The 12,743-nt window shown below is 42.7% G+C and overlaps 1 protein-coding gene across 8 annotated transcripts in view; it reads left to right on the forward strand.

Annotated features, from left to right (window-relative positions):
- LOC119978780 (ladinin-1-like) overlaps positions 1–12,743 on the forward strand; it is a 163,500-nt gene that overhangs the window by 122,498 nt on the left and 28,259 nt on the right. For all 8 annotated transcript variants that reach the window (XM_038820653.1, XM_038820657.1, XM_038820655.1 and 5 more), the window contains one exon: positions 10,602–10,670. In XM_038820653.1, coding sequence (XP_038676581.1) covers positions 10,602–10,670 — 69 coding nt within the window. The remainder of the gene's footprint in view (positions 1–10,601; positions 10,671–12,743) is intronic.

Raw genomic sequence — 12,743 nt, forward strand, 5'->3', positions numbered from 1 at the left:
TTGGGATGTGCCGTGACTCCATAAAATCTCATGCGATATTTCAAGCATCGCGATTCTCAATGAAGGCCTGTTACGAGATTTAACTGACTCATCTGGACATCATGCCGGGTGTGTTGAGGCCACTGCATCGTATCGACATTCTTTTATTTTTGATTCCACCACCAGAGAAAAGAGAAATCCGATCCTTTAGCTGTTTAAAGATATTGATTAGAACACTCTCAATCTCCTATACCCAAACAAACTCAAGTCGTACAACCTTCCCTCAGAATTAAATTCTCCAAGTACCAATACCATTCGGGTAAGTTTGCACTGCACCTGCTCCAAGGCAAATATATTTTCCTTAAGGTACAGGCTCAAAGCTGAACGCACTATTCCATAATACGATCAGCAAGGGCAGCACAGTAGCACAGTGGTTAGTATAGCAGTTCCTTCAGAGCTCCAAGGTCCCTGGTTTGATTCCCGGCTTGGGTCACTGTGCGGGGTCTGCACGTTCTCCCCGTGTCTGCGTGAGTTTCCTCCGGGTGCTCCAGTTTCCTCCCACAGTCCAAAGATATGCAAGTTAGGTGAATTGGCCAGGTTAAATTGCCCTTTGTGTCCAAAAAGGTTGACTGGGGTTACGGGAATACGGTGAAGATGTGGGCTTGGGTCGGGCGCTCTTTCCAAGGGCCGGTGCAGGCTCAATGGGCTGAATGACCTCCTTCTCCACTGTAAATGCTTTGGTAATAAGTCTGACAAAGGCCCTATATAATTGAAGAAATAAAAGGTTAAGTGGGGGTTACTGGGTTATGGGGACCGGGTAGATCGGTAGGCTTGAGTAGGGTGCTCTTTGTAAGGGCCGGTGCAGACTCGATGGGCTTAATGGCCTCCTTCTGTGCTATAAATTCTATGATTCTATGACCAAGTACGTCTTCCCGCCAGACTATAACTTGAAGTTTGGTGGTAACTGGCCCTTTAGTGGCCACTAAGTGGCTACTTAAGGGCCTCAACTGGGGCAAAGGCAAGTTCTGTCCAAGGCTTTGTCTATCCCAGCATAAAATGACTGCATGGCTGGGACATCCCTTCATCCCTTGTCACCAGTTTCATCCCCCCCATCCAACCCCACCCCCCCTCCCCCCGCCCCCCACCCCCACCAACCCCCACACACAAACTAAAAACCCACTGTTGGGAAAGCATGAAATTCTGGCTCTAATTTCTCAAAATAGGTCCAATTTACTTTTCTTGGGTCCAGATTTGCTCGTATTGAACTCCAATTGTCGTTGTTTGGCTCACTCACTTAAACAGTCCATGTTCTTTTGCAACTTCCCATTCTCATCTGAATGACTTACTGCCCCTTCCAATATGGTCTCATGCAGACATCTGGGCAGGGTTCCATGGTTGGAAAAGGTTACGGAGGATGAGAGAAGTGAGACCATGAAGGGATACGAACATGAAGATGTGAGGCACTGTTGGACTAGAGAGTCAATGTAGATCAGCAGGAACAGGGCTGATTAGTGAGTCGGAAATGCTCAGATGGTGGGGGATGGGAGACCGCTCAGGGGAGCACTGGCATATATGAATATGGGGTGGTGCAAAAGCACGAATGAGGGTTTTGCAATTGCTGAAATTAAGTTGACGCAAAGGCAGCAATAATATGCATTCTCCATATTATGAACTTGTTGAGCGAGCAAGTGCCTTCTATGGCTTGCGCTAGTGAAAAAATTAATTTTTAACTTACTTTTGTTACTCATTTTCTGATGTTTTTACATTATAACTTGTGTGGTTAGCAGCCTAGGTGAAGCATTTGATTATGATTACATTGGCAACGCTTGAAGCACATCTGACCACTTTATCTTAGTCTTTTGTGGTTCTGCTTGGTAAGCATGTGGCATTCCCTCAAAACCTTGGTCAGATGGGGGAGGGCGGCAAACAGTCTGATCTATTGTTGCCATGCATCAGTCCTGTTCCTGTGGGCCCTGCAAAATGTTTCAGAAGAGAGTAACTGGCCCATGCTGTTGCTACGGACCTCTTCCCACCCCTAAAAACCATCAATATAACATTTTTTCATTTCTCAATCGTGCTTATCTAATTTTCCCATGAATACATGGGCCGGAATGCTCTGGGCATTCACTGGCGGTGGGATTCTCTGGTCCCGTCGGCAGAGCACCTCAGGCGGCGTGTGGTGGCTTCAATGAAAATTCATATTTATAGCAGTGGGAGCAGGGAATCCCACCGCTAGCAAACGGCGCACCATTTCCCGCTGCCGAGAAACACGCGGCCGGGAGGCCGGAACATCGCGCCCACAATGATCCTTAATGTAAATCAGATGCCATAACTATAAATAGATTAATTGTGTGTGACTCCCCCACCAAGGCAGTGGTAAAAATCTTAGCACGTCAGGTAATAAAACAAGGAATTGATATATTCAGTTATTGTGAATCAGTAACCGTGTTTATAATGGTTTTGCAGGTCAAACAACCGACTGACTCAAGCGTTTTTGACGTCTTGGGGCAGTACAAAGTCCAGATTGTTTTATTAGGAGTGAGGGTGTTAATTGATTTTTCACCTGTTTAAACAACAGCTTTGTATCGAGCCACTTGGTGGCAGAGATGTACAGCATAATCAGTCAACATGTGACAGCTGCTACTAACTGCCCCACAATGGTCAGGCTGAAAGATTTGTGTGTGGAGGGAATAATCTTTAGACAAGTTAGCCTTTTGGGATGGTTATTCATAATGCTGACTCCACATTTTAAGCTGAAAAAAAGCCTTGTAACTGTAGCTGATGTGAGGAATAAGCATGTGCTTGCATCGATATCATCCCTTGTGCTAATGCCAAGGGCAACATAGGGTTAACCTAGAGGGGTTCTCACCTTAATGAGAAATGTAGAAGACAATAGCATTGATTTTGTACTAATTGAGACTCAGTGCTGATAGGGAAAATAAAGACTGACATTTATAACATGCATTTTCATGGCCTTTTGATGATCCAAAGCAATTAATAGTTAATTAATAACTTTTGAAGTGTAGGTATTGTTCAAATGTCAGACTTAATTTGTTGTGAAGTGAATTTGTGTTCAGCAAGGTCCCACTATCAGTAGTGTGACAGTCCTTAGTGTCCATTGCTTTAACAGTGTTACTGAGAAATAAATATTGGCTTGCTTTCCTTCACAATAGAGCTGTGGGATCTTTTAAGTTTACTCGAGAAAAACAGACTAAAACTCAAGTTAGCATCTTATCAAGAAGATGACGGACGGGATTCTCCATTTGCCGACGCTGAAATTGTGAAACGCGATTGGGCGGAGAATAGGTTCCGACAACAAAATCGCGGCTGGCGCCGATTTGGCAACAAATCGCAATTCTCCGTCACCTCGATAGCGGCTTCAATGCGTACCGGAACGCACGTACTTGAGACACCGTTTGCATGTCATTAGCAGGCCCGATCCAGTATTCTCAGGGGCCTCCACAATTCCCAATGGCGCAGTTCATTTGTGCTTTTAAAAATAATGAAACCTGTGTGGTGGCTGATGAGGGACAGAGAGAGGAGGTAGGGACCTGGAGTGGAGCGACTGCGGTCTGCAGACCTGGGCACTGGCCATGCTTGCTATGGTGGGGCGCGGGGCCTTAACAGGGCTGTGGGAGGGGGGGGGTTATGGGGGGAACAGGCCAAGTGGCTGGGGTAACCCAGCACTGGACAGGAGCGCTTTCCCGGCATGGATCGCCATTACGGTGGCCATCTTGCTGCGCACCCACTGACCATCCACCTTGGCCACTGGTTCTGCAGAGTGACACTGGCAGTATGGGTACCTCCACTCACAGGCCCCACCCCCCCCCCCCCCCCAAACTCGGCTGCCACCTACCGGCAGTCCACCTAAGGCAACACCCACAGTAGCCCCTGGTGAGGGCCAGCCAAAGGTACCCCTGGCATCAGGGACAGGCGCCAGGGCCAGCAGACCCCAGGAACCAATGGGGCCAGGAGTGCAGGGCTGGGGGGGGGGGGGGGGGTGTTGGAAAGGGACATGAGGGGGCAGAGCCCACAGTGCCAACCAGGGCCAAAATCTAGCCCGTTGGATCTGGTTGGGCATGGGGGTACGCATCATGGACTTGGATTTTGTAGACAGCAGCCTAAGTCTAATCAGCAATGACTTAAATTGTAAAGATAGTTGGGTGGAATGTAAAACAGACTGCTGATTTACTATTCCCCATTTTACGTGAATGCCCACGATTATTTCATACAATAGATAATTTATAATTTCCCTTCTAATCTATTATTACTGGAAGTCTCTGAGGATATCTATATATTTCTATTGTTATTTATTTAATAGCATCTGTGCATGCATACTTAACCTGCTCGCCTATTTATTGGAGGAGTTTCCAGTCTAACTCGACTTGATAATTAAGATAATCCAAAGATATTAAGACAATTCGTTTCACCCTGCCTCTCACAACCATTTTCACTCAACATAAGCTCCTATTTAAACAGTTAAATGGAGAATGATGTCACGTGCAGCATGTTGCATGTTATAATACACAGGCCTGATATGGCTGTGCGTCACTGGGATTTTTGTTTGGTGATGTACAGCAAAGAGCATGACGTGTAGCTGAAGGACAGACTCAGAAATGGAATGATGGTTGAAGCCACTTAGTGTGATCATCCTCAGGAACGTATAAGTTGAGTAAAAAAAAATCAAATAATAAAATTAAACTAAATGATTATCGGTGGAAAATAAAAGATACAACATTGGAAGTGTGATAATGTCTACTGAAGTGCGACACGACTGTAGTGCCACGTATTTCATTTGTTTCACCTCCTGTTTCTTTTAATTTTAAAACTTTATTTCTGTTACGCTATTTGTGTTAAAGCTCATGCATGTGTGAAGTTGTGAAGACATGGGCTGAGCATGCTTGCCAAATTCACGTGAAGAAGCAAGTAAGAAAATGGCTCTTTTGAAAAGAATCACATTAACTGAACGGTTCCAGATATCAATGATCACACTCAGCAGCTTCTATTAGGATGCATTAACTGTACCATTGCATCTAATTCTATCATTATCTATAATGATAGGGCACAATAGGTCTTTATGTGAGAGTTGCGGTTCGCATCAACCAATGGGTCAGTAGAACTCAAGAATACAGAAAGACATTTGGATGTAAGGTAGTGATCTGGGCTGCTCATTATTTTTCTCCACTTTGTTATTTTTGCTTCAAATGATGTTGGGCGGTGAAAGTTCCATATTTTATCTTTTTATGGAGGCTCAAGTATGGGTTGCTAAAAGAAGAAAGAAAAAATAAGATCCTATTTTCACTGAGCCTCTCTGAAATGAAATGAAATGAAAATTGCTTATTGTCACAAGTAGGCTTCAATGAAGTTATTGTGAAAAGACCTAGTCGCCACATTCCGACGCCTGTTCGGAGAGGCTGGTACGGGAATTGAACCATGCTGCTGGCCTGCCTTGGTCTGCTTTCAAATCCAGCGATTTAGCCCTGTGCTAAACTAGCCCTCTAACATAAATGTAGCGAATCAGAACCAATGTCATCACCTAAAATGCCCATCAATTTTGCTCCATTATTGTGCTCATTCCACATTGCAATAGTTCCTTACAGTGTGCAAATGCAATGCAAACAATTACAGCATTCACCTAAGTATTAGGTGCCATATTTTAAGCCAAATCAATGAATGGTAAATCAAGGCATAGAAGGACAGATTAGAAGAGACTGGGTGGATTGGACAGTGAGAGATAACAGTGGACAAAGACAAAAATGTCAATAAGAGCAGAAAAGCAGAAGATAAAACTAAAGATTTTGGAGAATACAGAAAACCAAATTCCTGAATGGATAATTCAGAAGGACAGACAAACACAATTTATGAGAGATTAAAACAGATTCTGTAGATAAATTTAAAAAAAATCAAAAATCAAAGAAGACAGGGGGACTTAGATAAGTTGCGGAGCTGGGCTGACAGGTGGCAAATGGAATTTAATGTAGAAAAGTGTGAGGTGATTCATTTTGGAAAGAATAACAGGAAGACAGAGTACTGGGCTAATGGTAAGATTCTTGGTAGTGTGGACGAGCAGAGAGATCTCGAAGTCCATGTCCATAAATCCCTGAAAGTTGCCACCCAGGTTGAGAGGGTTGTTAAGGCGTACGGTGTGTTAGCTTTTATTGGTAGAGGAATTGAGTTTCGGAGCCATGAGTCATGTTGCAGTTGTACAAAACTCTGGTGCGGCCACATTTGGAGTATTGCGTGCAGTTCTGGTCGCCACATTATAGGAAGGATGTGGACGCATTGGAAAGGGTACAGAGGAGATTTACAAGGATGTTGCCTGGTATGGAGGGAAGATCTTACGAGGAAAGGCTGATGGACTTGAGGTTGTTTTCGTTAGAGAGAAGAAGGTTAAGAGGTGACTTAATTGAGGCATACAAGATGATCAGAGGATTAGATAGGGTGGACATTGAGAGCCTTTTTCCTTGGGTGGTGATGTCCAGCACGAGGGGACATAGCTTTAAATTGAGGGGAGATAGATATAGGACAGATGTCTGAGGTAGGTTCTTTACTCAGAGAGTAGTAAGGGCGTGGAATGCCCTGCCTGCAACAGTAGTGGACTCAACAACACTAAACGCATTCAAATGGTCATTGGATAGACATATGGACGATAAGGGAATAGTGTGGAGGGACTTTAGAGGGGTTTCACAGGACGGCGCAACATCGAGGGCCAAAGGGCCTGTACTGCGCTGTAATGTTCTATATTCTATGTTCTATATTATAATAAAGTAATTTCTTATGGTAAATAATTAGAGTGTGGACTATTTCAGCAATTTTAAAGGCTATTTGCGATCTGTCAGATGTTTCACAAAAGTCCAACAATTACATGTTCTTATCACTACTGTTCAGCTATATTTTTTGTGTTTTTCATATTTTAGTAATCATTTTAAATGTTTTAAGTTTATTTTCTCTTCATAGCTTTTAAAATACATCAAAGCTTCCCCATTCCATGAGAAGGGTAAGACACTCAAGACCATTAAGTTCTCACAGGATTTTTTTCGTTGATGCTTTTTGTTAAGCTGATGGGGAATGCATGTATGTGTGACTAATTCAGATGGTTTCCTTCTCTTTCATTCCTGTCCATTTTCAGTTTAATGGCTCTGTTTTTGATGAAGCATTCCTCCTGCAGGCTATATGCAAGAACTGGTGAAACTTGGACAATGAGAGAAGCTGACATCCAAAATTGCATTTAAACTTGCACTTTTTTTTCTTCAATTTAGTGTTACCGATTCTTTTTTTCCAATTAAAGGGCAATTTAGCGTGGCCAATTCACCTACACTGCAAATCTTTTGAGGTTGTTGGGGTGAGACACACACACAGTCACAGGAAGAATGTGCAAACTCCACATGGACAGTGACCTGGGACTGGGATTGTACCCAGGTCCTCGGGCACCGTGAGGGCAACAGTGCTGACCACTACATCACCGTGCTGCAAAAAACCTGCGCTTTTTATTCTGCATTCTAATGTTCACCCCTGGGTCTAACTGGTTGTTATGCTGTGGACCATTTTCTATTCACAAATATTTTGGCTGTTTTTTCCTTTTTTTTTTTAAATTTAGAGTACCCAATTATTTTTTCCAATTAAGGGGCACTTTAACATGGCCAATCCACCTACCCTGCACATCTTTGGGTTGTGGGGGTGAAACCCACGCAGACACGGGGAGAATGTGCAAACTCCACATGGACAGTGACCCAGGGCCGGGATTCGAACCCGGGTTCTCAGCGCCGTACGCAGCAACGCTAACCACTGTGCCACCGTGCTGCCCTGTTCTTTCCTTCTTAACTATCATCACTCTCACATATGAATCAGGACATCGTAGCTTCAAGCTGCATTCAAAATGTTGATCACAATAGTGATGGTATTTCTAAAGTAAACGTGCTCCTATATCCTGATGATGTGAAAGGAGCTTTATAAATGTAAATTTTTTTCCAAAAAATCCCCAGTGCTCACATTCTTCCAGTGCAGTGGCTAAATTACCCCATTATGTTTCAATTTCCTTCAGTAGGATGGGGAAAATAATCTTTCTTCAAAGCCACCGTTTCTTTATTTCTCTCATGTTTTCCTGCCTTGTGATGGCTTTACCTTTTCAGACTTCCTTCATTTATCAATATTCTTAGCTTCCCAATCACCTTTGACTTCAAGGACAAATATCACATCACATCCACCACGCAAGCTGTTTCTATTAAGCTTGGTTTTCGCTTTATAATGTTTGGATTTTGACATTGTTTGAGAACCTTCAACTTATTACACGATAAAATAACCTTTGGATATCATTTCCTGCTGCCACTGTGCCACCCTGAGTTCTCATTCCCTTTTGCCCACTGAACAGGAAGGCTGAACAAAACTTTTCCATTTTGTCCTTAAGGTATGTAATAGGTTATGAAGTGATTTAGGCCATCTTCAAATTGTGAAAGGTCTATCTATGCTGTACACTGTCTAGTGTTTTAATATCCTTTTCAGCATTGCTGCAGCATTTGTCACGCCATGACATCCTCCCCCATTAGTTCTCTTTTGTACAATTCCCTCTGACTGACCTTGTGTGGTTTTACTCGATGATTGAGGAAAACAACTGCAAACTTGCAATTGCTTCTCTTTGCGCTTTTACACTGTCACCTCCACAGACTTCTAATTATCCATCTTTATCCCGTTTTCCTTCCATATGCTCTTTGGAGCCATCACCTGAAAACATGGGGCTGGATTCTTCTAATCCAGAAATCACATTCAGCGTCAGGGCGGAGAATCCGTTTTGATGCGAATATCAGGGACAGCGGCGGTTTTCGGGTTCACCGCCCCCTGAAAAGCAGCGTACTCTAGGAGTACACCGTGCCTCGTATCCACTGCCTCAGGCCATTGCCTGAGGCCTGCCATGTGATGCTCCATCCCCGACCGGCTGAGTTCCCGACGCTGTGTGACTCATGTGGTCTCACCCATCATGAACTTAGCATGGCCGCTGCGGACTCAACCGGTGCCACCACAGCCAGGGTAGGATCGGCGGGCAGGGGTGGTTTCATTCGGGGCTGGGGCACTGTGGGCGGGCGGTTCAGGGTGCCCGAGTAGCCAAAGGGGGGAACTACATTTGCGGTCCGGGACCGCGGGCTGGGTCCGCCATTAAGCTCGACGTGGTCGCTGCAGCCCACGGACCTGGAAATGCTCAGGGCCATATCGGCAACTAGAGCTGCGAGCGCTACGCCGCCTCCCTGCTAGCCCCCAGAAAAACGGTGAATTGGTAGCCGTTTTGCGCCAGATTTCCTACCGTAAAAGACCACTGTTTTCATGCCGGTATGGGGACTTAGTCTCCCAAACGGAAAATCCAGCCCATGGAGTCACCTTCATAAAAGTACATTAATGGCATCTAACTTTATCAGTCCACAATGTCTCTTAAATCTATGACCTCACTGAGTCAGGCTAGCTGTTTGACATCACCTGTTGGTTGCGTCACAACTTCCTTCAGCTGAGCATTTAAAAGATTGAAACTATTGATTTTGATGTCTGCCACAAATCCCATTCCTTTAGCATAGACATCATCCACCTTCCGAGATTCACTCAGACGGAAAAAATCAGGCTCAGCATTTTTGTGTTTTATCCTAAAATGAATATCATGCCCCATATCTTCTCTGTTACCAAGTTTGCTTACTTCTAAATCTGCAATATTGCCTGCAACCACCTCAGCACAGCTGGTGACAACTTTATCACCTCCTTTTGTCACATCCGGACTTGATTCCTTCAAAACTCGCCTTGCTGGTCTTCTCTTATCTTCCTCCCATACACTTTAACTTCTCCAAAATATAGCTGCTGCATCCTGTCCTGCACTAAGACATCCTCACGCATCAACCTCATTCTTAGTGACTAACTTTGGTTTCCCGAACCATAATACACCAATACAAAATCCTCATTCTTGTCTTCAAACCCCACCATTGCCTCTGTTCATCCAATCTCTCCAATACTTACAGCTTTCCACATCTATTGAACCTCCAACTCGGGTTGCCTGTGTATCTCTCTTCCTTTTTGTCTGCAGAACCGTTCGTCACCCTCGCTCTCTTCTCTGAAACACCTTCTTAAAATAATGCAAAGACTTGCCTCTTTAAAAGATCTTCTAAAACCTATATTTTCAACCTAGATCTCAGTCCCTTCGATTAACTTCTCTCATATGACTTGATATCTGTCGCATTTAGTATTTATTTATAAAGTGTCCTTTTTGATGCTTTGTAGATTAAAGGAACATTACAAATAAAACTTGTCATCAGTGAAAGACTGACGTTACAACACGTTCAGTAGAGATACAACCAAGGTGGGAAAATGGTAACTTGTGAAACAGAAGTGTGATGAAATGCTGGAGAGAATCACAGAAACAAAAAGTATTTCCTTAGGTGCACTGCACAGTTAAAACAACAAATTTGAATCACAGAAAGAGTACCATTAATTGAGAGAAAGATTATTTACAGCACTACACAGCATATGTGGTTGATAGTTCCTACTTTGCTAATTAACTGTATTTTGTATATAGCGTTCTGTAACCACAAAAATTCAGAGTATTGGAACAATGTTGTGAATTGGTACCTAAAGATGTTGAATTGTGTTTCCAGGGTATCAGACCAGGGGATGTAGCCAACAAACGCAATCTGTGGGAGAGCAAAGCTGATTCCGTAGAAAAGGTAACAAAAACAAAATGGAGACTTTGAGGAAAATCTTAATGCATTGAGGATACTCATTGTACTTTGAAAAAATAATGCCTTTCTCTAACTAACTGTATGTATACTTTGATCTTTAAAACTGCAATCCCAATATTCTTTACACTGTCAGCAGCTGTATGTCAAATTACATTGACATCCTTTGATTTCCAGTGGCTTCCTCAATTAATTGATGAATTAATGTAAGTGTGAAAACACCAAAAGCCAAGTAATTGGAGGTATATGGAAAGATAAATATTTCAAATGCCTATTGTAGATCATCTTGTTTAATGAAGGATTGTTGATGTGATGAATGATATGGGACCTCTCAGGAATGAAAGAGGGAATTTAGAATGTTATGTCCCTCCTTGAGACTGATAACACTAAACAAGAGATTTGAATTCCCAATGACCAACTTAAAGGAATTACATGGCAAAAGTGTAAAGTTTTAAGGCTTTTACTGTAACAAACCAACTAAAAGTAACAGCAATCAAACACTACTTAGTAAGCAAAAAATACACTAAACTGCAGAAAAGATAGCCCTCACTTTAACTTTGAGCATGACCAAAAACTCTACGTACACTTATACTTCATGCACACAATGCAATTTTCATAAGAATCTGTCCATCATCACTCTCAGATTCACTTCTCCCCATTTCACCAAGTCATAATGGCAAGTGACCATCAAAAGAAACTTTTCTCAGTTTCTGGAGAAGTGATAAATACCAAATGCTAGCGGTAAGGCCCACTCTGGCAATTCCTGCCCCTTCCTCCAAGCCTCCAACCACGCCAGGACAAATCTTCAACATCCTTTAGATTGCCATGGGATGCATCTCTTCGACCAGAGACTATCTTTCCTCCTGTGCTTCTGGTTGGTAGCTTGCAGAAAGAACACACTCTTCTTCCTGCTGACCACATTAGCTGTCATCTTTTGCCTCTGTGTGAAACCTCACCCACTCTCTTTCCGACATCTCAGAGATTAAAATCCTATCCACAGTCAGCACAGCTGCGCTTGTCTTTACTTTCAGATGTGAACATTTTACTTTGATCTTAGTAGGTACCATTCTGGGCCTCTCTGTCCCCATAATAACTAAGCTACCCAGGCTTCTTGTTGGGAAGAATTTGATGGAGATCACACGACCCTCTTCAGTATACTTATAACCATTTTACCTTGAATTTAAGAGACAATCCCAAAACGTAATCATCATATAAACTCTCGCATTCAAAACAAAAATTCAGATATGAGAGGTATTAAATAAATGATTTACCTCAGTTTTTATGAACGTTGGTGGAATTGAGAATGTTGATGGACTAGATGAGGGTATGGACAATAGTCAGAGATAACTAAATGGAACTTGTTCTTTGAAAAGCATGGGCACTTATGTCATGTACTCTGGGCTGTTGAACATAACAGAAACAAATGGAGTTTCTGCTCAATTATCCTTAAATATGCACAATATGCATTTGGATTTGGTGAGTAACTCATGAAACACTATTTTCAATACGCACAAATAATCTAAACTGGAGTTATGCCAGTTCGTCTCATGTTAAGTGTGCGAAAACTTCACTTACAATATAAAACTATTGAGCATTTAAACATGCATGGATTGATCAACAGCAATCAGCAGAAATTTGTTAATAGCAAGTTGTCTTTGTCAAATTTAATGGAGTCATACTTTGAAGAAGTAACCACATGAATAGATAATGGAAATTCTATACATGTTTCATGTATAGATTTTCAACAGGTGTTTGGAAAGAGGTCTTACAGGAGATTTGATAGAAAAATAGAAACACAGAAAATAGAAACAGGAGGAGACCATTCCACCCTTTGAACCTACTCCACCATTCATTATGGTCATGGCTGATCATCCAGCTCAATAGCTTGTTCCTGCCTTCCATCCCTATCCTTTTATCCTTTTTGCCCCAAGTACTATATGTAACTCCTTCTGGAAAACATACAATGTTTTGACCTCAACTACTTCCTGTAGCAAATTCCACAGGCTCACCATTCTCTGGGCGATTAAATTTCCCCTCAGCTCAGTCCTAAATAGTCCACCT

The sequence above is a fragment of the Scyliorhinus canicula genome, chromosome 15 (genome assembly GCF_902713615.1).
Source record: "Scyliorhinus canicula chromosome 15, sScyCan1.1, whole genome shotgun sequence".
NCBI classification, from domain to species: Eukaryota; Metazoa; Chordata; class Chondrichthyes; order Carcharhiniformes; family Scyliorhinidae; genus Scyliorhinus; species Scyliorhinus canicula.